Below are 25,231 nucleotides of genomic sequence, written 5' to 3' on the forward strand. Positions count from 1 at the left end.
GATTATTCATGTTAATAAATCTACAGCACCAAACATGTTTCATTAGATTTAAGCATCACTGGAAACGATGCTCAAATGTTTTTATGAATAACCACAGATATCCACGCTGGCTCTAATTCTCAAAGCGTGCGACTCAAAGGCTGACTCCTTAACCACGGAGACCAGAACATTAAAATGTAACTGTGAGATTTATTGAATGTAAATATCCTCACCCCCAAAGTCAATAATCATCGACGCCAAATAAGAAGCCAATGAAAGAATACAGCAGAGAGGCTGGAGAGTCCACGTGAGGAAGGTGGCCAGCCATGACGTGGGCGGTCTCTCTCTCTCTCTCTCTCTCTCTCTCTCTGCACCTCCCCTCTTAAACTTCCAAACAAGAAGTCAAACCTCAAGAAACCAAAAGATCGACAGCAGGACTCCCCCTGAGCTCCAGCCCAAACAAAAAAATACAAACGAGGGAACAAACGCTCCGACCTGGCTCCTCCTGCTCCAGGAGCACAGATCGAACTCAGGTGTGCAGCAGGTGAACGAGGAGGAGGAATCAAGGAGAGAGAGGACAGGTGTGAGCAGGGAGAGAGACACATCTGTCCTCTCTGACCTTTGACCTGCAGGTTTGTCCCACTGGACCGTCGCTAAGTTGTAAACAGAGAAGCAGCGAGTTGAAAATGGCGGCTCAGATGGAGTTAGTATCCACCCTCGACAGTCCTGGGATTACTTTCTCCACACGAACAGTCTGAAGCTGAAATCAGAGGTACGAATGCATCGAGGAGTTCAAACATGTCGATGCTTCAACGACTGAGCTCGGACAACGCTAACTCAGACAATGAAAGCCACCTGAGGGGGGAGTTAGTGCTGGAACATCTCTCTTTACTCTCTCTGTCACTTCTTCATGTGAGCGACCTGCAGCGAGCAGTCTGTCTGCAGAGACTGAAAACCTGTACTTTCAGATGTCCTCTTCTTCTTCTTCCTTTAAATTCCCACTACATTTGGGTTTGATGACATGTTTCCAACCTCTCTTTTCAGGTAAAACCGTTTATTTACGACCCGCCGGCGCCGCTCTGCACAAACACTGTGTTATTGTGCATCACAGCGGCGTGTTGCTGTGCACATTAGCATTTGTCTCAGACTTAAAGGGAACGCCTTTGTCTTCTAAGAGACTTATGTAACGTGTCGGAGGGAGAGGATCGATGTCTGATTTTGGGATTGGGGGGGGGGGGCGCTAGGTGACCCAGCTTGTAAATAGTGATAGTGTGAATTTCACACACAGCACCCGAGGGTGTAAAAGCAGCAAACAGGAGTGTTGTTTTGATCCAGCCATGTAAAAATAACACCGTCGTCTCTGTCTCCTGCCTGCTCCACTTCGGACAAAATGTGTGCTCAAAGATTTACCCTTATGACATCACAAAGGGCAGAAACCGCCTTTCACTTTGTTTTAATGGAGGCTCACAGAGACATATATCAAGGAAACATTAATAAAAAATAAAGACCTTAAAAGTTGTACATATTGTCTTTCCGATCGCTGAAGATAATTCCCTTTATTTGAGGAGCACTTTTCAAATTCAAAGTGCTTCACAAGGACACACGCCTGTACAAACAGGCAGGTCGTAGACAGGAGCTAAAAGAGAAGAGGAGCAGACGTCGAGGGCTTCGACGGAGCGACACAAGAGAGGAGAGAGTTCAGACACAAAGCCACCGAGAGACAGCGAGGGCTCGACGGAGGAGCTGGAACAGTCGTAAACAAAGAGAGCGTCTGGCTGAGCGGAGCCATGCTGTCCCAGCTGAGGAAACGCTCGCACTTCCTGTCCACAGGCTGAAAGCTGCAGAACGACAGCTTGGCGTTAAAGTTGTGTTTGAAGAAACTGAAGGTGTAGAAATCTGACGAGGTGCACACGTGTGCATGACGCTCTCACACCAACACAATACCTCCAGCAGCTGTCTGAATGCAAAGATCGAGGCTTTTATAGTAGACGTATTGATTAGGGCGCTGTGGTTAGGCCACGCCCCATGGATGGAGACTTCGTTCCTCAAAGCAGGCGGCAAATATTCAACTTCATTTTGCAGCCTGACTGTTCCTGATTGGTTAGCAGAAATGTCGTCCTTTTCAAAACAATAATAAAAAAATGAGATTATGAACCGATGTTTCATATTTAGACGGTCAATGTGGACGTGAATGTCCCCACGCTAGCTCGCCCTCCATCAGTGAGACACCAACCCCCCGCTGCTGGACTGGATCATCAGGACCCTTCAGCAGATACTTGTCCTGACATGAACTTGATACTTTTGCCCGTCTTTCTTTTCACCTTGGCAGCAGTTTCCAGAAACAAGGCCTGTGACTGGAAGTGTGCCAAGTTTGAATCCTGAACAAGCCGTGAGTATCTGCCAAGCGTGAAGATTTGTAACCGAGTGCGAAGCCGGCTGTTGCTGCGTTGAGGTGGCATTCACACAGGACAGCTGACATCTGTCGCAGACACAGAGTCTGTGGTGAAATCAAGCGGACACCCAGGAGCTAATTAGCGAGGCTCCTCGCTGACCCACATTATTACTTACATTTGGCCCACATTCTGCCGAGCAACAGCAGACATGAAGCCTTTGCAATCTGGCTGCAAGGACACCAACTTAACCTTGATATGGCGGAGAGCTGGGCCAGACTCCAGTCACACTGTCGCCCTTTAACACCAGATAACAAGTGGATTGTTGCACTTGGCACGGCGTCCAAACACTGCTCATATCTTTCATGTGGCTGGTTAGCGTCAAGCTATTCAGGGACCAACGCCAACGTGACTTTGCCATCACTGACCCGTTTAATCCCTCGAATTAATCACATTTGTCCCAGAAAGATATTCTGCTTGTGTTACTGTTTGATATTCTGGAAAGTGTATCATGCAACGATTTCCTGCACTATATGCAAGGTCAAGTGATTGCTTCATCGATGGCCCGGTACACCGCTGTGGTCCAGTGGTTTGCTAACAACAGGAGCTGCTGATGACGGACTGCCACTGAATAAGACCTCTTAAAAAGGAGGATTTAAAATGTTCTACGTGTCGAAGGTTTCTGATTTTTTTTTTTTTTTCTGGTCTTGGATGGATGCATTAGTGTCCAGGCCTTCGTTGACTCTCATTAGAAGCTAAGCTGCACATGTGCACGCGCTCCTCTTCAATAAAAGAGCGAGCAGCATCGAGGGGCGCAGGACGAACGCTTCCATGAATGCATGACGCACCGCCACCACCATCCAAAGGAGGCAGCAGAGGTGTGCGTCCCATGAACAGAGACATAAAGAGCGAGTCGTGCAGGCCAGACTAGCATGAGTCAGCACTTTAAAAAAAAAAAAGTTGGTCTCCACAGACTTTAGGAAACACGCGTCTGCTGGTACGAGTGCAGATGGTGTTGTCGTCAAGCGCAATAGATCAACTGAAGTTAAAATAATCACATTGATGTTTATAAAAGGAAATTAATGGCATTTAACACAACACGTAGCTGCATCAAGCTAGCAAATGAAGAGAACGCAGAACGACGCAGCAGCCGGCACTGCTTCACTAATGTACAAATTAAACACGTCTTGGAAATCTTGTTCAATTTCTGGACAGTTAGGGAGCAGAGCTGCAAAGTGAATAAATATCAGGTTTTAAGACTTTAAATATTTGAGTGTTTGCCAGGTGTTAGCAGAGAAACATGCACAACTAAGACATGAAAATAAAGGAAGTACACACCGGTCACATATCAGCATGTCGTCACTGGAGGCTCCAAGAGAATGTGACGCTAAGTTGCTCTTGATGGATCCAGTTGCTTTTGTTGGCAGCTAATAGACGTGAGTGTGTTTGTGAATGGATGAATTAGAGGCCAATTATGAAGCACTTTGTCCATTACGGTAGAAAAGCGGTATATAAGTGCACTTCATTAAATAAGCATTAGCGATGTTAGCATGGTGATGTGGTGACGCATGCCGGAGCACTGCTGTGCCTGATTACTGCCTCACAGAGGTGCTAGCACGGCTGTAGCTTGAAGTCTTGTTTTGATCAACAGGAGCGCTGACTTCAGACGGATCTTTGACCTTTCTCTTCCACACTGACACCGTTAGTGTGTAACACTGTGCGTTTGAATCGATCCAGGAGAGCCGTCCCCCAAACTTCAGGAAAACAGCGTCAAGAAAAGAAGTGAGAAAGTGAGTCCGCCTTTTCTGAAGAACGTCAGTCGACCTTCGGAGCTGGAGAGCCGAAACGACTTCGATGAAAGTGCACAATGGAAACCAACTAAATCGTCCATGTAACCCTCATAAACTTCAGGATGTCGGACATGATCGTCTGCGTTTCTAACGTGAAGCCGGATCACAAAACGACGACTGTAAAGGTGTCGCAGAAAAGACGACAGCTTGTGATTGAGCAGCACCGGCTGGTGTCACATATCAATACTTCCTCCTCCTCTGTTCCTTTAAACTAGAATCCATCCGCTGCTCCGGCCCGATGACGGATCTTTACGTTGTTATTTCCTACTTTGCTGCATACATACAACAAAGAAATGGATGCAAGCTTGTGGGTCTTCTGGGCAGATGTGCGAGTTTGTAAACATCCTCTCTCAGCTTGACACTCTGCGCTTCAATATTTCCAGACATTGTTTTGGGGGTAGGAACATCTGCTTGGCTCTCTACGACTCCTCGGCTGTTAAAAAAAAAACCCCCATGAATATTCAACGAACAAAAGGAATATTTCATCCTGCAATTATTCTGCTGTGTGTTGTTTTGACAACTTATTATTGGCTGCTAGAAATGTTGACAAAATGCATTAATTAAAGTTTGAGCCTAATTTAGCTCATCTTGCTAAGTGCCTGAAATGGGAAATTAAGACCAAAAAAAAAGCATTATTTCCAAATTCACTATTGTCCTGAAAACAAGCTGAAAGCTGAAAACTAAAACTGGGCTCAGAGTTAGTGCTGCATGCAGGTACTAAAAGCTCCTCGGGGCCTCGTCTTTCCAAACCTCTCCATGCTGCTGCAGTATAAAACATTTCACTGAGTCACTGTTCCTGTTCGAGGGGAAACTCAGAGGCGTATTTGAGCTTTTATGACTTTCTTTAATGTTTGTTCTTCTTGTTGTTTTGATGCATCTGCATAATCTCACACATCAGTTTATGGAGAAGTTTCCTGCTTTTCTTCTCTCTCAGGTGAGTTCTTATCTCAGCAGGTCACTAAATCTGCAAATGAAAACACATCAATTCAAATTAACCCTTTGTTGACTCACTCACTGATTGGTCCGCTACCTCCCTCTTTGAATTCAACACGATGAATCTGAATCACACTGCCGATGTGCTCGACTCCGCCTCAACCTGCAATCAGATTTCCGTCCTTTTGAGCCACGCTACATCCAATAAGACGCGGCGTAATTGTCTTCCATTGGTTGGTTATGATTCCCATCCAAGACGATATTAAACCTTTCACTGCCAGGCGAGTCATTTTTTATTCAAACCCCAATAAGTAGTAATATGATTGGCTGGCTTAGGTGCTTCATCCAATACGCTCTAATACAATTGGCTGTCAGGATTATGTATTCATACTTTAATATGTTGTGATAAGATAGGGGTGCTGCTGGTTCTATATCCAATAAAAAGTAATATAACTGGCTGCCAGCAGTTGTGGATTCAATGTGGTCTAATGTGATTGGTTCTTATGGATTCTTTATCCAATAAGGTGAGGTATGACTGTCTTCCTGTGACTTTGAGCTCCTTCGTTGAACAGATTAAGTCCAACAGAGCGCGTTGGAGAACTTTCCAGCAGGTATTTCCCCGTCTGCCTCGTCTCTGTGCCAGCAGCAGCAGTTTTGGAGTCTTAGCCTCCATCCGTGTGCAAGCCCGCCAGAATCTGGGTTCTCTCTGCGTTACGGCCAACTCCTGCATCTCCCGTGAGCTTTGTTCGCTGCGAGAGAAGCTTCCAGAGCGGGTTTTTGCATTGTTGAACGTTTGTGTACAAAAATCACTTTTGCAAAACATTAATGGTCCAGATGGGGGAACACAAAAGGAAAAATTTAAACACTTCTTTTCATGAACCATGCTGGCTGCAACAACCCGGGGAGGGGGGAAGGGGGGGTGTTGTTAGCCGATTAGGAGCTTCTGGCACATCTTCACCTACTTTCAAGTTGATTAGAGAAAAGTAAAAAGTGTAAAAAAAACTCCAGCAACACTTGTTGGAAAGAGATGAAAATGTTTCAGCACGTTGCCTCCATCGAGGTCACGAGCAAATCACAAAGTCACAAGAAGAGTAAAACTTCTTGTACCGACTTCTTTCAGTCCTCTTAATTATACTCTTTCATGAAAGGTGTTTCTGCTCAGTGCTGAGAGTTAAAGAAGAGGCCTCTGCTTCTAAATGTAGACACGAGACAGAAACACATTCAAATCTCAGTTCGCAACTTTCAGAGCCAAAACGCCGCTCTCTTCAGACACCCCGCCTCCCCTCCGGTCTCCACACTCCCCCCCCCCGCACGCCCGTCCTGATAACGTGTCTGTGAGACAGAGAGCTGTAACAATGCAAAAATACACCTGACATCCAGATTCAGCGTTGAATATATCTCACAATAAAAATAAAAAAAAGCCTCGACAAACTGAAGGAAGCGTCGTCCTGTCAGTGTGAACGCAGAGCTGAGAACAACAAAGTCTATCACACTTCTTTTCTTATTTTAACCTCAGTTCTACTTTCAAATTCTCTGAGACACGACACTTTTTTTAGTCATTCTTTTGATTTCAATGCGAACAAATAATAATGACACAAAGTGGACTCAGTTTGAGCAGGAAGTGAATAATAAACAGTCTTTGAAGGGTTTGCAAATTTCACACAGGCACAAAAAAAAAATAAACTGACATGTTGCATTTAGGTGCAAAAGAATGGTGTGAATTTAGTCAATATGAGCTGAAAGCCAAAGTGCATCAGATCGTCCCTTGTGCCATCTGTTATTATATCGTGCAAGCAATGACCCTGCAGGCCACATCCCGTCAGCCGGCACAGACAGGGAACTACTGTTGTTCATTTGTGAGCATGAAACATCCCCAGTGCTGTGAAGTGCGAGAGAAAGCTAGCAGGCGTCAGAATCCTTTGTGAGCGGAGCGTGAACGGTTGGACATGTGGGCGGATGAACAACACCAGCTGTCTCCGATTACAAACAGGACGCATCAGCTGCTACCAGCTACCAAACATCCACTCGGAGTCAGAGAGTCTGAAGACTGGAGGTAACATCGAGCGGCTCTCAAGATTTCACAGTCTGAGGTGTGTTTGCTAAATGTTAGCAGAGCCGAAGCCTTTTGATGAGTTTGTAGAGGAACACGCTGGAAGGTCACATTGTTAAAAAACACACACACTGAGCTTTCAATTATCACCGGCATGTTGCTCTTTCTACCTCATGCAGAAACTCGTCTTTTACATCATGTCACAAAGAATTTGCCTTTTTTTTTTTCCCCTCGTGAAAGATTTCCGTCTCAACTCCAGACAGGATCTGTACCGACGACAGAACTCTCACTGAACACAGGATCCTCGTCTTTCACCTGGTGCAGGATTTAAAGCTCAACTCTTGACAGAACATCTTGCTCATATTCATGCCCTTAAACTTCCCAGAGGATCCTATTTTTAGTGCGGGACCTCGACCTATCGTGCGAGGATCTTTGGCCTTTGACTTCCTGCAGAGTTTCTCAGCCTGTGACCTCGTGCAGGGTCTTTGTTTTGAGCTGATGCAGGGTCTTTGTTTGTTTTTAAAGTTGTGTGGGATCTTGGCCTTTAACTTCATATTTGACTGAACTTCAACAACACAAAGACAGTTTTTTAAGGGAGGTTGTTGAACAGTCCGTTTACTGAATAAAAGCAAAAAAAAAAATCATATTTATTTCAGATACTCTAAAAGAAAGAAATAGTTCAGATTACATGGGGACAGTGAAGGTAACTAAATGATCCTTGCAGATGAAGTAAAATGGTGTCTGATACTTAGAAGCCTAAATTAGAATTTATGAGGTAGAAATGTCAATTGGATCAATGCTAATGTTTCTGCGTATATTTACAACAACAAGTTTGACAAGATAGTATTAATCACCATCACAAAGATGATTAATTCAGACATTTGGCCAAATAAAATCATCGTTAAAGGTTCCATATTATTCAAAATCCTCTCCTCCATGTTCCTCTAACATGTGTCTCTAGTCTGTCTACAAACCCCCCAATGATGAGAAAAGTCCATCCTCTCCGTCTTCTGCCTGCTCCACTTTTCAGAAAATGTGTGCTCAAACAGGCCGTTTGGAGATGTTCCCTTTATGACATCACAAAGGGCAGTAGCCCCTCCCCCAGGTGGGTGACACTCCCACAGCTAGGTGTTTGTTCTGCCCTCTGAGTCTGCCTTCTCACCGTAAACAATAGGACATGGAGCCAGAAAGCAGCGAGGACACCCGAGGCCCTTCCAGAGAGGGGGCGTGGTCAGACACAGCTCATTTACATATTTAAAGCTACAGACACAGAAACAGCCTGTTCTGAGCAGGGCTGAAATAGAGGGGTTTATAGACATGATCAAATACAGGATCAGAGTGGATTTACAACAACACACTTCACACACATGATGAAGAGCAGCTCTGAGTGTTATTTAAACTGAAGAGGAGGAGAAGATGTGACCTTTAGAAGTATTTATATCAAGAAGGTCACATAAGAGCTTCAGAAATGTCAACATCATGGATTCCTTTATGACAACAACCTGACATCTATTGAGCCTCTAAACGCCCTGCCAGGATGACATGATGTGGAAACAACACAGTACTGAGTCAACTAAAACAACAGGGGGAGAGCATGACACCAAACATGCTTAGTTGCTTCCTCTGACTCTCACCATGCTAAATTACTCTCTCACTTAACCGAGCCAACCGTCCTATAAATCCAAATTAGCCCGAGTCATTGTTTAAAAATAAATGAATACCAGTCTGTTCACCGAGCGCAAATTGTTCCTGCAGTCATTACGCCTGCTCTCTGACAAGCTGTCATCTTTGAACAAAACACATTTTTCACTCTCAGAATCAAATTGTAGAAACCTGAAGTGTTTTTCTTTTTCATGTAATCATCATTATGTTCCTTTCTAAAAACAGGGTTCAACGCCGTGTTTCCAACAACGTGCTGGGAGTCTGAGGAACAAAGACTTTATCTCGTTCTGTCCTTCCTTCACGTCGAGCTCGGCATTAAAACCTCGACCGCCCATCTCTCTCTCTCTCTCTCTCTCGCTCTCTTTTTTTTCCCCCTCACGCAGCACACCTTGAGAGTGCTCTTCCATGGCGTCTTCTTGGGGCTCTGGCCCCGATGGGAAGCTCTTTCATAGAGAGCAGTGATAAGCAGATGGCTGGGGAGGTGCTTGTCAGGGCTGATGTAGCAGAACAGCCTGTTTGAAGCGCAGCGTTCTCTTTGCAGGAGAGTGGAAACACTGTTAACCTCTTTACACACCGACTCTGTACTGTATGTTCCCTCCTTGCCTGAAAGACAAAAACAGTTTTGGACTCACCGAGCATTGTGAGGGTGGTCGTCCCCTGCTCGTTTCCAGTGGGGTAGGTGGCGTATTCACAGGTGTAACGGCCGGCGTCAGCCATCCTCAGGTTAGAAATCCTAATGGACGGGTTCTCCAGGGAGTTCTGAAGGAAGACGACTCGATCCCTGAACGACAAGTTGGGGAAACTCTGTCCGTAGATCGGGTGGTAAACGGCGATGTTGTCCCTCTGACCATCGATGGGTTCCCATATCCAAGACACCTGGAGAGCACAGAGTCCAGTTTAGTGTTAAACAATGTGCGACAAGTCCTGTGTCGATAAGTCGGAGTCCTGACGGTCTAGAATGAGAGAGAAGCTCGAGTCCCGCTGGCTGTGTTGTTGTGAACTCTGTGTTTACATAGATTGTTTATTCATCACATACTTCATTGTTTACTTGTCGTCACAGCTTTGGAGGACGCAAAGAGCAAAGAAGGCGGCGGTCATGTGAGAGTTCGACGTCTGAATCTTTAAGAAGATGAATCTGATTGGTCGAGCTGGTACTTTAACTTAAAGGGATACTTCACCCATTTACATGAAGCTGTGTATCATTAGAAACATGGTAGTAGTGTTGAATGGTCGTGAATCCAGCCCTCATTTTGAACTGAGACGAGAAAAATGTGTTTTTCTTTGCCTGGAAGTTTTCTTCATGTGATGCAATATGACGCTTTTGCAAAATGAGGGTTGGATTCATGACCACTACTACCATGCTTCTAATGATATCCAGCTTCATGTAAATGGGTGAAGTATCCCTTTAATAAGTATTTAAACCAGCACTCTGATACCCCTCCTTAAATACTTCCTCTCATCGGAGCAAAAGCTCAAACTCCATCGAATAAAGAAGATTGAATTAAAGGTCTCTCAGATAAAAAAACAAGCTACTTTTAGGAAGCAGGTTCACATGTTAGAGAATGGAGTTTGACAGAAAGGCTCGTGCGTCATCAGATTTGTGATTTGTGAAAGATATCGACTTCTTTTTATGGCGGTATGAGGCTCCACCACGAGGGAGAATACTGCGACGTTATACCCAATCGATTTCCTTTTTCCTCTTGCTTTCTCACAGTGACAGTGTTAAGTACACACTGCAGAAGGGGGAGAAAAGTTCATCAATACACATTTAGCGAACGTCTCTCAGGCTTATGACGTGCCGGGGAGAGACAGACATCGGAGCGGGATGAAGGTCGAGAAGAGGAAGACGGATTGTAACCGAGATGTCAGAACAACTTAGCGGATGAGACTCGCTCGTTAGCCGGAGACTGTGGAGAAAATATGATCGCTTGCAATTAAAGTCTGTCTGCAATTTCAAGGGTTTTTTTTTGTTTTTTTTGTACGTGAACAAATTGCTTATTGATTCCATCCTGAGCTCTAAAAGGGGGGGGGGGGGGGACAGATCAAACCAGCATCAAATGAAAACAGCAAGCCGCTCAGAGCAATTAGCGTTAGCCTGTTTGATGTTTTCTAAAACATCCAAACAGTTCAGCTGCTGTCAGGTTGAGTTTTCACCTGAAGTTTCACACAGACTTCCAAATCATTCAGAAGGATTTGAGAATTAACGTTAGCTCTGTTTGTTAGCGAGCCTCCTGTGATATCCATCCAAGGATCTAATTCATAAAGCGTCGAGGGGCTAACGCACTAAAACAGCGCTGAGTGAATCCTCTTTCTGTCGTCGCAGGAGGTCAGGTTTTTCCTCTGGTTATCGTCTGACCTCTGACCTCTAAAAAAAAAAAGTCAGTTAGCTCCAAATGTAGCGCCAGACTGTTCGATGCGTCACCGCCAGCTACGCAGCGACTGTGCAGAGTTTGTAAAGAAAGTAGGATGTGAACTTCCTGTTGGCCTAATGTGACTTCAATGTTCTTCTGAAATGTTAACTTTAAGGATCCACACATATTCAATTCAATTCAAAAAAACTTTATTTGTGGATTTCTGCAGCTGAGTGCGAGAAGGAGTGAGGCGATTTTAACAGAAAGAAGTTTTTTGTTGTTTGTGCAATGTAACATAAACGCGTGACCATCACCTGCGCACAGAGATCCTGTTTGCTGTGCATTGAGCCATCTGCTCGTGTTATAGCATCAAAAACCTTGAAGAGTGCAGAATAACCTCACCTGCAGAAAAACAATGAGAAGGAGAGCAGACGAAGCTTCTGTTTTCGCGCCAGACGTCACACCTCAAACGGTGATTGAGCGTTAACGGCTAGCACGCAGCGGCGCTCGTTCTCTCTCGCTCTCTGGAGCTTTACCTGGGCCGCCAGCCCAAGTTTGGTTTGTGTGTGGGAAGCGCTGAGCAGACGCCGGGGAGATGTTGCTCTCAGGTCGACACACTGTTCCTCACACATGGGACGAGCTGAGGTCATTCTTTTGACGAAAACTTTGCAGTGATTTTTCTTTTGTTGGCAAGTCCATGTTTTGTCTGCACTCAGAAAATGTCGAGGTAAGGCACCGATTTGTTTCTTTCCCACCTAAATAAAGCCACCGTCTCTTTATGTTTCTTCCAATAAAAAAATACACAGTTTTCTTGAACCGCCGACCTCGACATTGTGCCAGAATAAAAGCAACAAAAACCTCGAAGCTGTGTTTGGTCTTCCTACCTGTGTGAGTTTGGTTTTGCCTAATCCATCGATGAATTGGCAGCGGAGGTCGACGGACTCCGTGGGATATGCCTCCAGCTCCTCCTCCACTCGCACTTTCTGAGCCCCGACACCTGAAGGCGGCGAAAAAAAGGAGACAAAGAACAGGATTTATTATGAATCATCCACAAAACCAACAGTGTTTGAATAATTGAACATGTTTGTGCTGAGCGTTCAGGCAAACAGAAACTTAGACGGAGAGCGCAGCATGCTAACACCTCGCTGTTAGGAGCATTTCATCATCTCTCCCCTTTAACGTGTCATAGATGACTCAAAACAAGAGAGAAGCACCAGAGACGGACAAACGTGAGGAAATCAAAACTATTTTGAGGGAGGAAACTGAGACAGGTTCATTGAAGGTCTAGAAACAAATGGGATCTTAAGCCTTTGATAACAAGCCTCAGGCAGAGTCTTAGCCGGCTTCCTTCAGCGAGGCCCTCCTCATTAACGTAAAGCCCGTCTACCAGGAGGCATCACTAGGGGGCGAGCCTCGAGGAGCGCCACAGCTTCTTGAACGCAGACTGTTACTCTGCTCCACGTTGAGAGAGCATGAAGAGTCAGGAAAGGCCAATAAAGGTTCAGTGGAAACAAGCCCAGGGAGCTGCAGCAATAACTCAAACTAAAGCGGAGATGAAAGGAGGAACAGTTCCAGACCGTCTGAACGCCGTGCAGCTCCTGCCGACCTGCAGGCGCTTTCCGAAAACACCGCGTTCAAATTGGACAAGTGGAACATCTTTCTTTATGTTGCTTCTGCTGTGATCGTCTGACTCAACCGTGTGCAGCTCTGGACTGCCGTGCACACGTTGCAACACGTCTTTTGAAGCTCCACTTTCTCTCCCTTTTTTTTTTTTGGTCGCAGGGCGGCTGTGATACCCCCATTTTATTTCCGCACAAGATTCAGTGTTGGTACCAATTCTGTCCTTTCTCTGCGTTCAAATGCACTCACCAGGAGAGCAACACTTCCACTGAATTCCTGATGGATTTGACAAATAGGACCGGCGTCGTGCAAAGTGCATTTTTCAGGCTTTCAGTCGAAGCTGCAGCTTTGAGAGCAGCAGGAAAGTCAAAGGAAATATTCTTCTAAACATCAGGATTACTAAAACATACCTTCATGTGCATATAAACCTGAATGTAGCCGGGATAGAAAGTACACTTCATTTAAATTTCACCCTTTAAAACAGCGACTATAATAAACTGTATTATATCATAAGAACTTGTAAACAGCTCCAGGTTTATTGGACTTACACTAAGGTCAGAGTCGGGGCCAACTAATCTCTGAAAGTTCACTCACTGTGTCGTGTCCCCTGATAATAAAGAGCCGCTGCTTCCTGTTCTTCATTTCATTCACTGAATAAACACAACCGGGTGATGATCCCCAAACAGAGAAAGAACCGCTTTAAAATGTGAGCTAAAGGCACAGCTAGCAGTCTTAACAGAGCAGGCATCGGGGTCATGTGACCTCACAGGCTTTAGCTAGTTCTCACTTCTGAGGGATCCAATTCAAGACTGAAGACAACGAGCAAAGTCAGATCTTTGGGGATGGGGACTACACATCCCGGTTTTCAAGCTCCGTGTCCTGAGTCCCAGCAAATGTCTCAGTCAAAGCTCAAAACTGATTTGTCTGCAAATTCAATTCCATTAAACTTTATTTGTAAGGGACGACGTGCAATTTGAAAACTAAATGGAACCATTAGATGCACTGCACCAGAGTTAGCTTTAAGCTACTTTACTTCTGCAGTCCATTGGCAGATAACAAAACAACATAAACATACATCACTCAGCAAGTAAAAGCAGTATATATGGAACATGAAATGTCCCATGCAGACACACACACACACACACACACACACACACACACCTTGTCAGCCCCACGAGGAGATTAAAGAAAAATGATGAAGGGTAAATGACTGATGAAATTAGCGAGTGTGATTAGCTTTGAAGCTACCAAACGACTTCACAGGTTTTTATATTTTCAGTGCAGTTAGGATTGGAACAGGTTGGAGCCTTTTAAACTGTTCAGAGATTTAACATGTGTCAAACAGTCTCAGGGTTGTGATTGTTGCTTAGTAAGTTTAATATCCGTCCACCGTAATCCAAACAGATCTGGTCTTCACACACCACGGGAACATTTTAAGATACTCATAAAAAGCCATCTTAAAAATCACGAGGGGGACACGGGCCCAAAGCGGGCTCGATCATCTTTAGTGTGAACTCCATTTGACGCTCCATTTCCTCTGATTTGTGTCCTGGGAAACTTCGCTCCTGCCTGCCAGCTGTAGATAGCTTCGTCAGAATTCGACAATCAAAATACCATCATGGCATCATCACCTCGTACGAACGCACGCTGAAGCCTCTCTTCACAGGATGAGATGAATACATGAATATCTGTTCACAGGTTCAGGGAGAACCAGGAAGCTGGAGGTGCTGATTTCAACCCCGTTTTGTCATGAACAATTTTTTTTTTTTTTTTTTTTTAAAAGCGATTCAGCAGCTTCATAAATTGTCCTGCTTTTTGGTAAAATGTCTTTTTTTTTTTTTTAAATCTAGGTTATTCTTCAGCAAGCAGCCTTTTTAACCACGGGGAAAATGAATATATAAAGTCAACATTTGCAGTATTAAATTTTCTCAAGATTAATGAACTGTAATGAACTTGTAATCCTTGTAATCATGAGAAACAGAGACTTAAAGAGCGAGTAAGAAAAACAAAAGAGGAAGGATCAGAGAGCAAAAACGAGCACTTGTAATCCTTCGTTAAGCGGTCGAGTCCGAGGTCCATCAGTGGCGTGTGATTGGCTGCTTCATATGAGGCCTGACATTCTTAACGAGACTTTGATTGTCAGATCCTCACAATCACGTCATTCTGCCACAAAGAGGACGAATCATTAAACCTCTTGATGCTCACTTTAGTAACTCCGACATGTAAGAACACTGTTTTGATTTTCTCTCCACTTGCACGGCTCTTTTCACTTCTCTCTCGCTGACATTGATGCAGCGATTCTAAACCCCCGCTATGAGCCGCCCGCCCCCCCCCCGCTGACCCAGGATCAAATCCGACCACGCTCTTTTCTCCTCCACCTCCCGTCGCTGGCTGCCCTCTCAGTCAGCCTCTGTGCCTGCAAAGATAAAATTCTTTGGGGGGAGCAGAACTCTCGCTCTCTCCGGAAGAAAAAAGGGGGATAAGCACTCGCCAACCTCCAGCTAGCCCCGGGTGGTTCCACTGCAAAAGCCTCTTAGTGTGTGAGGGATTGATTAGGACAATATGTTACATGCCGCAGCACAGAGGTGAATGGGCCGACTGGGGTTTTAGCCGGCAAATCAGCTGTAAAACACACACACACACACACACATACTTACAGCAGGCGTGAAGAGTGTGTGAGCAGAGGGGTATTTCACATGCTTTTAACATGTGGAAGGATCGTCTACGCAAAGGCACACTGTATGTATGCTGAACACTGTGTTTGTGTGTGTGTGTGTGTGTGTGTGTGTGTGTGTGTGTGTGTGTGTGTGCATGCATGTGCATAAATCAAATCATTTCGTAACATGAGTGCACAAGAGACTGACTCAGTCATTGAACCACAGTCTCTACCCTGAGGGAGACAATGGGCTGTCAAACCAGTTATCCATTTCCACTGTAAGACAGGATGGCACCACACACACACACACACACACACACACACACACACACACACACACACACACACACACACACACAAAACTCATGAATGCAAACTACTGGCTGTCAGAGGAGTTCTTCCACAGCCGACGTGAACAAGAAAAGCGGAGAGCAACTCTAAGTCTTCATCTCTGTCTCTGTAATTTTCTCCTGCTTCCATCACATTCTTCGTCTTCTTCTTCTGCTCAAACTCACAGTTTAATTTCCCCTAATTAAACACATCCACACACAGCTGCCACTGCTCATGAGGAGCTGACATGCAAAAACACACACACACACACAGAGAGACAGAGGCGGGGAAAAGAATGAATCAAAAGTAGACAACGACATCTCTTGAACGATTACCGAGGAAGAAAGTCACATCAAGAGTGAAAAAGAGGAAGAAGAGGGGACGATGGAGAGAAGAACGCAGGAACGAGGAGTCGAGAAAAGTGTGAAAGGAGTACAGACAGGACATAACATGTCGAGAAAAGAATGAATGCAATATAATACAAGAGAAACAGCCAAAGAAAGTGAAGAAGATGGTTTGAAAAGCGTCTAAAGGAATGAGTGAAGCAGAGAGAGAGACTGGAGGCGATGGCGCCGCAGGGCCAGGACTGGAGGAGCGAATGAAACACGGAGAATGAAAGGAGGCAACAGAAAAGTGCAGGTTCAAAAAAACGAGCACAAAGAGATACCCGGTGCGAAGAGTGGAAGTGAAAGAGTGAAAGCAGAGGAGAGATCGGCGTGAGATCACACTCGCAGTGATTCATTTTCACAGATACTCTAAAAGGCGACACGGAGACGTGAAGCCGTGAGCGTGAGGAAGGCTTCTCTTCCTGCAGCTGATACACGCCGACACGACCATCCTTTCCACCCGTGGGTGTCTGTGCTGATTGGCTGTAGGGTCGATGCATCTTCCTCTGAGTCTCTTTAGTACGCACAGAGAAAACAACATGCTCATCTGGAGAGCAGGATCTGGACTTCGAACTAACCCTCCAGGATTTCCTGAGCTGTTTCTGTGATATTTTCGCAAAATAAAATAAAAAGATCTTGCAACATCTCATCTTCAAAAAGTTACCGGACTGTTTTTTCCCACTTAATACAGATGAAGAAAGCACATCCAACGGCAGCTTTCTTTTAAAGGATCATTAAGCATCTGACCCCCTAGTGTTTAAAATCAGTACTGCAGTCCAAATTCAAAACATTACAGAGCGCTGTCCGTCCCCCAGCAAGGAATTTGACCTGGCACCAAAACAACATTTATGTGTAAATACCACTTCTCACGCAGGTCACCATGTGGTGGACACTGTAGCTTCAGTGTTTAGCCAGCTCTGCATGTGGTGGACACTGTAGCTTCAGTGTTTAGCCAGCTCTGCATGCGGTGGACACTGTAGCTTCAGTGTTTAGCCAGCTCTGCATGTGGTGGACACTGTAGCTTCAGTGTTTAGCCAGCTCTGCATGCGGTGGACACTGTAGCTTCAGTGTTTAGCCAGCTCTGCATGCGGTGGACACTGTAGCTTCAGTGTTTAGCCAGCTCTGCATGTGGAGGACACTGTAGCTTCAGTGTTTAGCCAGCTCTGCATGCGGTGGACACTGTAGCTTCAGTGTTTAGCCAGCTCTGCATGTTGGTGGACACTGTAGCTTCAGTGTTTAGCCAGCTCTGCATGTGGAGGACACTGTAGCTTCAGTGTTTAGCCAGCTCTGCATCGGTCTGTAAACCTTTCAACCTTCTCTGGTCCAATCAAATCCAGAGCATTCAGGAGCAGAATCTAAAGTTAGAAGGAGGACATGCTGGCTGCTGCATTGTTGTTCCTTCATGTCTGATCACAGAGGAAGATCAATCTTTTAAATCAGGAGGCATCTAATTTTTTTGATTCTTTCAGAAACCTTTAAAAGAGAAAAAAAACAACAACAAAGTTTACTTGTTTGAAATATGAATATCTATGTTTTATTCTCCTCTTGCTCCACATTCTTAAGTTTCTAGATTGTTAGAAAGTTCAAATCTGATAATTGTTCCCTGCTTTTTGCCCTTTTTATTTTCACACGTACTCGTTTCCTTTCGGTTCGAGAAAATTGGTGTCAGTTCACCACAATGACCCGTTTCTTTTCAGTCCTCCATTATTGGCTCGTAACCCCTGTGATCAGACAATTTACCGCTTACTCTGCTGCGCTCGCTGGAGTCACCAAAGGATTGGAGCTCCAGCACAATGTAATGGGAGAGTCAAAGAGGGGAGGCGGTTCAATGAATGGCAACACTCTGCTGTGTTCCCAAAGCACCAGAGATGAATCACAGTTAATTGACATTTAGAGGCTCGTGGCATTTGCCTGTTTACGCGGAGCTCCCCGTGTCGGCCGGCGTGGACGGTGTAAGCGTGAGGAATATGCTGATGGGCTGCACGCACGGGCCAGTGAACCCCAGCTGTTTAGTTCTGGCATTTATTATTATTTTTTTGTTGGACTGTCAAGACGTCAAATCTGTTGGCTCGTGTTTGTTTGATTATTAGCAGCTGTCAACACTTTAAATAAAAGAAAGAATAAATAGGTCTGAAAAGCTGAAAGTGATGCATTAGGAATCCTTTTAACCCGTCAAGATTATTATTTACTTTTTCTGGACACCATAATTATCGTAAACAAAATCAGACTCATCAATTCATAGGTGTCCTCTGATGGCCAAGTGTGATTGGTGTTTGGTGAAACTTTACATTTTGTGTTGAACACTGGCAGGTAGCAAGGCATGTCAGGAAGTACTTATTAATCAAACATGTTTACCAGACGAGGATAATGATAGTGTTTCCATGTTGACGCCTTGTTTGTCTCTCTGAAGCTCGACTGATGTTTCGACACACCTCAAAAGGAAAATTTTCAATGAAACAGTCGATGGCCTGACCGTGTTGTTTGAGTTTATCGGGTCTTTTACTTTGAAAAAGGAACCACTAATTAAAAATGTGTCTAATAAAAAGGTAGAAATACAAAAGGATGTTTGTGCGTTTGACATCGATTGATATTAAAGAACCTCGGGAAGACGCTCAACACAAACTCTTCATCTCGGTCTGTGACCTTTCACTTCAAACCTCCAGCATCAGTGTTGTATGTTTTCGTCTTTGGCTAAGACTTTCCAATAGAAAAGAAAGTTACCCATTCATCTGTTATCATCACAGGAGAGCGACAAGATCTCACACTGGCGGAAACAAAGAGAAAAAAACACGCAGACAACATTTATGTTCGTCTTTCTGACGTCGATTTGTCGACTGTTTTCACGTAATGTCGATAAAGTGATGGAAAATACGATTGTTTTATTTTGAAATCGACGGGACGTCTAATTTCCGCCGCGCTCGCTTTGGAAACCTAATCATTGACTTAAGCGGCAGTGACAAGTGTCGTGTGCGGCGCTGACGGACCGGGGCACGGACGGAGAATGTCGAAATCAGGGTTAGGGTTAAGACAGTATTCCCAGCATGGAGACCGCCATGGATGGAACGCCAAAGCCCCCTGCAGGAACAGACGGGTGACCTCATTCAGGAGTCGTCTTGGTGTGTAGGTCTGACCTGTGGTGCAAAACCACTTACTTACTTAATCTTGAGTCCTTTAACCATTTACTCTGAAGTCTTTAAAGAATAAATTCACTTCCTGTCATCCATATAAAATACAGAATGTCATTGTTGTGTTCATCCAAGAGTGAAATAACCTGCAGGTTCCCTTTGTGATCATACACTCCATCATGTCTCTGTCCTCCAGCTCGAGTCGTCGAGGTAAAGATGCAGGTGGAGGCGGGTCGTACCGTGTTCGGTGAAGAGACAGCTGTCGAGAGCGCCGCGCTGAGCATTCAAGCAGAAACAGAGCTCAAGGCAGCTAACGTGACGGAGCGGCTAACGTGACGGAGCGGCTAACGTGACGGAGCGGCTAACAAGGATAGGAGATGTTTGAAAGAATATAATTACAGTTACTTAGAGTCTGTGCTGCTTGTGGGAAATGTTCTAACTTCACGTGAATAACATGAATATAAAAGACATGTTCATTTGAACGTAGCAGTGAGGACGTCACCAGGGTGTTTTAACGTAGTGCAGCATATGCTGTCTTTTCTCACCCGTTTAATTTTTGTGTTTTGTGTAAAGATTGTTGTTAATGTTTTTCGTGGACTCCTGAGCGACGGCGAAAGGATTTTGTCGTCCAGTCCAACGATAATTAAAGGCTAAACTTTAGATAATGTGTTAATTTTTTAAAGACAGATTTACCAATTATAAATTGAACAGTAGGAGACGACATTAGCCTCGAGTCAGAGTCTAGTCTTTGGCCATGTTGCGACCATCAAATCACAAATATTTGACATGCTTACAATAGATGCTAAATGCTTCCTGCAGGGGGCGCTGGATGTCGGTCTCTGTGCTGGAAATGCTGTTTCAGCCTAACATTCAATCAAGCTAACGTCAGGCTGAGCGCTGGAGCTGATGTGAGCTACACGCCTCATCGTAGAAGAACTCTTATTGTTCACAGAATCAAAATGGATGAGTGATAAAAACTAATTTAGTGTCAGACTTATTCCATTGTTGTTTTTGCACACTTAAAATTTATTCCAAGGCTCTGCTGCTGTTTTAAATATCTCTTCAACACTTCGACATGGCACGACGGGTCAATTGGTTTTTATTTTTTCCCAAGTAACAAAGCTAACGACAGTAACTGAGCTAAGGTAATAATTTAGTAACAAATCATTTTCCCTGTATTTGTCTCTCTGAGTGACCTCCTTTATACGAGTTGTGATGTGATCTGATAGTTGATGTTAAAATATTGATTCCAGTTGCTGTAAGTCTCTGGAAATCGTCCTTTCTTACAGATAATCAATTTAACCATTCATCAGCTTGTCCACATTTAATACTTGTCAGTGTGTGTGTCTGTGTGTGTATCCTGACAGTTTAAGGGCTACAGGACGTGTTATCAATCACTGTTAGCTCTCATATTATTCACACATGGCACAGTCATTACAAAGGTCAACTCCCATTAAAATCTGCGGCTCCTGACATTCACATGTGAAAAAAAAAAAAAAGCACAGCGTGTAATCGCCCAAATGTGACGTGGAGGAGAAGGGAAGCTGCAGAGGAGAGCTGGCTTTGAGTGACTGTCTCATCGAGCACACTCTGGGGAGCTGAATTACCACTAATTGGCATTTGACAGCTCATAATCATGGCATTCTGCTTTGGCTTTTCAGTAACAGGACACTGATCAGGAGCGCGGTGCAGGCGGAGAAAAGAGGAGATTAGTTGTCACGAGGTTGGCTTTGGTTTCACACACGGACGGTTAGCGTTCACTGTTAGTCAGGAGGTCTTGGCATCGATGTGTGTTGGAGGATTTATTACCATAAAGACGCTAATACAGCTGAAATTAATTCAAAAAATTGAATATACACCATTTAAAAATATTCAAATCAAATCATCAAAGGCTGATGACAAGCAGGAAATCTTTTGTAATTTGCTGCTGCAAGGATTCAGAAACACTTCATTATTCTCCACCTCCTCACATTCTTTAGATCCGTCAATGTCAAACATTTTGGGCTTCAAATATAATGATGGTGTTTGATTAATGACAGCTGCTCTTTTATATTAAAAGGATTTTGAATGACAAGTAGACAAAACGCGTGGTTAGTCAGTGCACATGTTCTTTTAAATCGGACGTGAACGATGTTGACCTCCCATCGGTCCAGGAGTTGGCTTTTTTTAAGCTTTAGCTTTTGCCTCATGGCCACCATTTCTGTAATTGCTCTATAGACAATATTGGGACAAGATGGTGGACATGTAGAGGCTGAAACTCAACAAATGCCGAGTTATCAGTCTGAACTTTAGTCTAATTTATTAGCTGGCTAATTGGATATCGTACATGGTGGCTAACCAACACTGTTCATTTGTCTAACTAAAGCAGTGTTAAATTAAAAAAAAGGAGTTTTGTACAATAAATTACAAAAAAAAAAGTGTATGATGGTTTGTTTGTGTCCGTTGAGCCACATCCAAATGAAAAATGCACAACTTCAAAAATTAATATTCTGTCTGGTAATACATCGTCTGTTGAGTTTGACATTTTAAAATGGGGCCTAAAGACTTGCTTTTGGAGCAAGCCTCAAGTGGCCACTTTGGGAACTGCAGGTCTTGGTGCAGTTATGTTTTTCAGGGTTTTGCTTTGCGCTCCATCAAATACACAAACCCTGGATCAAAACAGAAAAGAAAAAAACCAACCTCTGGTCATTAAATTTTAGATAATTAAGGTCCTGTCTCTTAAATACTGGATAGATTGTAATATCCATTCACATATGTTACAATGTTAAAATTATACATTACATGAGGGTGAATGATAGTCTGCCCATTATCAAAGTGGATTATTAATATGGAGGACAGAAAAGAGGAAGAAGACTGCAGGAGTTGTTGTGCTACACATCAGTGACCCAGAATTAACTGTAATTGGCCCTGAAAGCGTGTGGTCTTTGCCTGATTAGATACAGCACTTACAGTGTGAAGAGCACCGAGCTGTTTGGTGAAATCTAAATGGAAAATTGGAAAAGTTTGTCACAGCTGGAAGCATTCTCGACCATATCTGCAATAACGGTGGCTTTTCTGATAAGCTCCGTGTGTGATTAGCCCCCCCGATGGGATATGAAATGGCTTTTTATCTGCTGCTTTTTTGGACTTTTACAGGTAAAAATAGAATTCTGAAATAAAACTGTAAAACGATAAAGCCGACAACCGGAGATGCACTTTAAATTGCAGATCTCTGATGTGTGAATATAAAAGTGGAAGTTTGACTTTCTTTGCATGATTGAATGAAATAAGAAAAGGAGACTTCTGATTTTATAATTAGACTCATGTTGTTCTTTCTTCAAGAAACAAAAAACCCCATTATTTTTTACACCGTTTTAAGTCTCTCCTAAAGTCAGAAAAAACCCAAAGCAAGATATCACACATTTAATTGATGAGTATTTGTTCAGGATCAGTTATCACAAAGTAGAAGCTCAACAAATCCAGTCTCCAAAAACATCAACAGCTTTAAAAATAAATAAATAAAACTTTGTGTAGCTCACAGTCAATGCTAGCTGTTACTGTGAGCCAAATACTGACTTAGTTTAATGAAGTCGAGAGTTTTAGTTTTATGAAGTTATGTGCAACTTTTTGATCAAGAAGCATAAAACCAAAACAAACATCTGTTTGGCCACACCTCCTCCATCCAGAGACACGCCTCCAAACCGTTCTCTACTCACGTTCACACCGAGGAGTTAAGAATGAGAAAGCTCGAGCTGCAATGAGCATGATCTAAAAACTCTTCCATGTCATCCTAATAATCAGTGAGTATGTTCTTCTTCTTTTAAACACAAGGGGAGGAGCCGGCCGTCCCGTCCATGTAAACACAGCTCTGACAACAACAACACAGCCAGCAGGACTCCAGCTTCTCCCTCACTGGAGACAGTCAGGACTCACACACACATTCACACAGGACACACTGGAGTTATGATTTATTTGTGAGGAACGTGTTGCACATTGTTCCTTTAAGGTCGGTATTATAGGTAATATTTATTTAAATGCATCTACTGCAAAACTTGAATTAATAAACCATGTTTTTATTGACTTCAGTGGCCCTGCCTTTGTTTGAGAAAGGTGTCAATACGAGACAGGATTTTAATTACTTCCAAATAAAACTAGTGCACAGCAGGGCAGGGTAGCACTGTAACAACTGTAACAGCATATTCACTTCAGATTAGTGTTATTGGGCGGCTACAGGCTCCGATAATTGGTCCGTTTACACCGCAGGAGGCTTTTCAGTGAAGCCGTCAGCAGAAGGCACATTTACTGCAGTTCTCTTTTATATACAGTATATATGCGTGTGTGTGTGTGTGTGTGTGTGTGTGTGTGTGTGTTAAACTTGGCCTTCATAATCCTGTAGGCTAACAAAAAATGATATTAGGACTTGTGGGCTTAATATTAAACCTTTTAAACGGCGTCGGCGTGAATCCTGGAATGCACGCCGGACGATCTGCTGATCCTCCGGAAAAGAGAGGATTTTTTTCCAGGTGTAAGGATCTCACTCACCCACATGATTTGGATATTAATAAAATTCTACTATTACACAGTGTGCTCATTCTGTGCTTGAGAGAGAGAGAGAGACTAACAATGAGCGAGCGAGCTGACTCACCAGTAATTGGTATTTGACTCTAAATGACTTCTGCTGTATAAAGTCGCCTTTAATCAAGTTTGATATTGGCCTTTTGATGATAGGTGAAGCAGAGACTCCCTATTCACTCCAACACCTTCCAAACCATCAAGAGGCTGACGAGGTTCACGATCCTTCACACAGAAACCATTGTTATCGTAATGAATAGGTAGCAGACGTGTAATTTAGTTTCACGCTAGAAACTGAAGAGAATCGGAGTCTAGATTGCTTTCACTCCCCCGCGCTCGGGTAGAATATCTCCCATCATCACGTCAAGCTCAAGCACAGCGCTGTATAGTAAGTGTATTATCTAACAGGGTTATTTGCATGTAACAATGCTTTGAGTCAACACACGTTCGTTCTCAGAGTGAAAAGCACGCTGTGAGGTAACAAGGTGAGCGTTTGACCCGTTTCACACAAAGTCAAAAACACAGAGCAGCTTTATTTGGATTACATGGCTGAGCTGTTTATACAATTCATTTTGTAAAGGCCAATCATTTGACTCCTTTTAGTTTCCGTCTGTGGTGGAGTTTTGGGGGCTTTTATTTTGAAGGCTTCCTTTAACCGGAAGTGCGGTACAACGGTAGTTTTTGGCGTTGATAGAGAGTAAGGAGTTAAAGAGTAAGGAAACATTGAAGAAAACAGCGTTTTGGCATCACTCAGTTGGGGAACGAGGTTGGTACAATTACATAAAGAATATTTCAGTTATGTAAATGTTTATTGCAAATGTATGAAATTCTATAAAGTTAAGGAAGGAAATTAATGAGCTGCTCAGTTAAAACACGTTTGTAATTATTGTTTGTTTTTTGCTCAGCTTTTACGTTGATGATCTTTATGTTGACTGGATGCGACACATATCATCAGGTGAATTTAAAGGATGTTTTTTTGGGTTTTTTTTTCGTTGACGTCTCTTAAAAGAGAAGAAAAGTGAAGCAGGAAGTCAAAGCTGAACGTTTCAATCACGATGTAGATTCACCTACAAAGAGAAAAGCCTCCCTGCTCCCCGTCTGCTGACGCGAGCGACCGAGAGGAAAATAGAAACAGGGCGCCGCTCGTGGGCAGTTACAACAATTCAACAGGAAATAATCGAATCAGGCGGGTTTTTTTGACGCCATCAGCAACCAACCAGGTCCAAGACAAGAGTTCAGTCCTGTGTGTTTCTCATTCATCGGTCCACCAATAAGAGCAGCCTGAGAGTTCTCTCAGGCCCGGTGTGGGCTACGTCTACACAACGAGGGCCACAAACCATGCCAGGGC

General features: G+C 43.8%; 1 protein-coding gene across 2 annotated transcripts in view; it reads right to left on the reverse strand.

The window, feature by feature from the left end:
- The window catches only part of pvrl2l (PVR cell adhesion molecule related 2 like), a 237,067-nt gene that overhangs the window by 119,073 nt on the left and 92,763 nt on the right, over positions 1-25,231 (reverse strand). For both annotated transcript variants that reach the window (XM_079368123.1, XM_079368122.1), the window contains exons 2-3: positions 12,100-12,212; positions 9,497-9,740 (exon numbers count right to left, since the gene is read on the reverse strand). In XM_079368123.1, the coding sequence (XP_079224249.1) occupies positions 9,497-9,740; positions 12,100-12,212 (357 nt within the window). The remainder of the gene's footprint in view (positions 1-9,496; positions 9,741-12,099; positions 12,213-25,231) is intronic.

Source organism: Symphodus melops (genome assembly GCF_947650265.1).
Source record: "Symphodus melops genome assembly, chromosome: 18".
Lineage (NCBI taxonomy): Eukaryota > Metazoa > Chordata > Actinopteri > Labriformes > Labridae > Symphodus > Symphodus melops.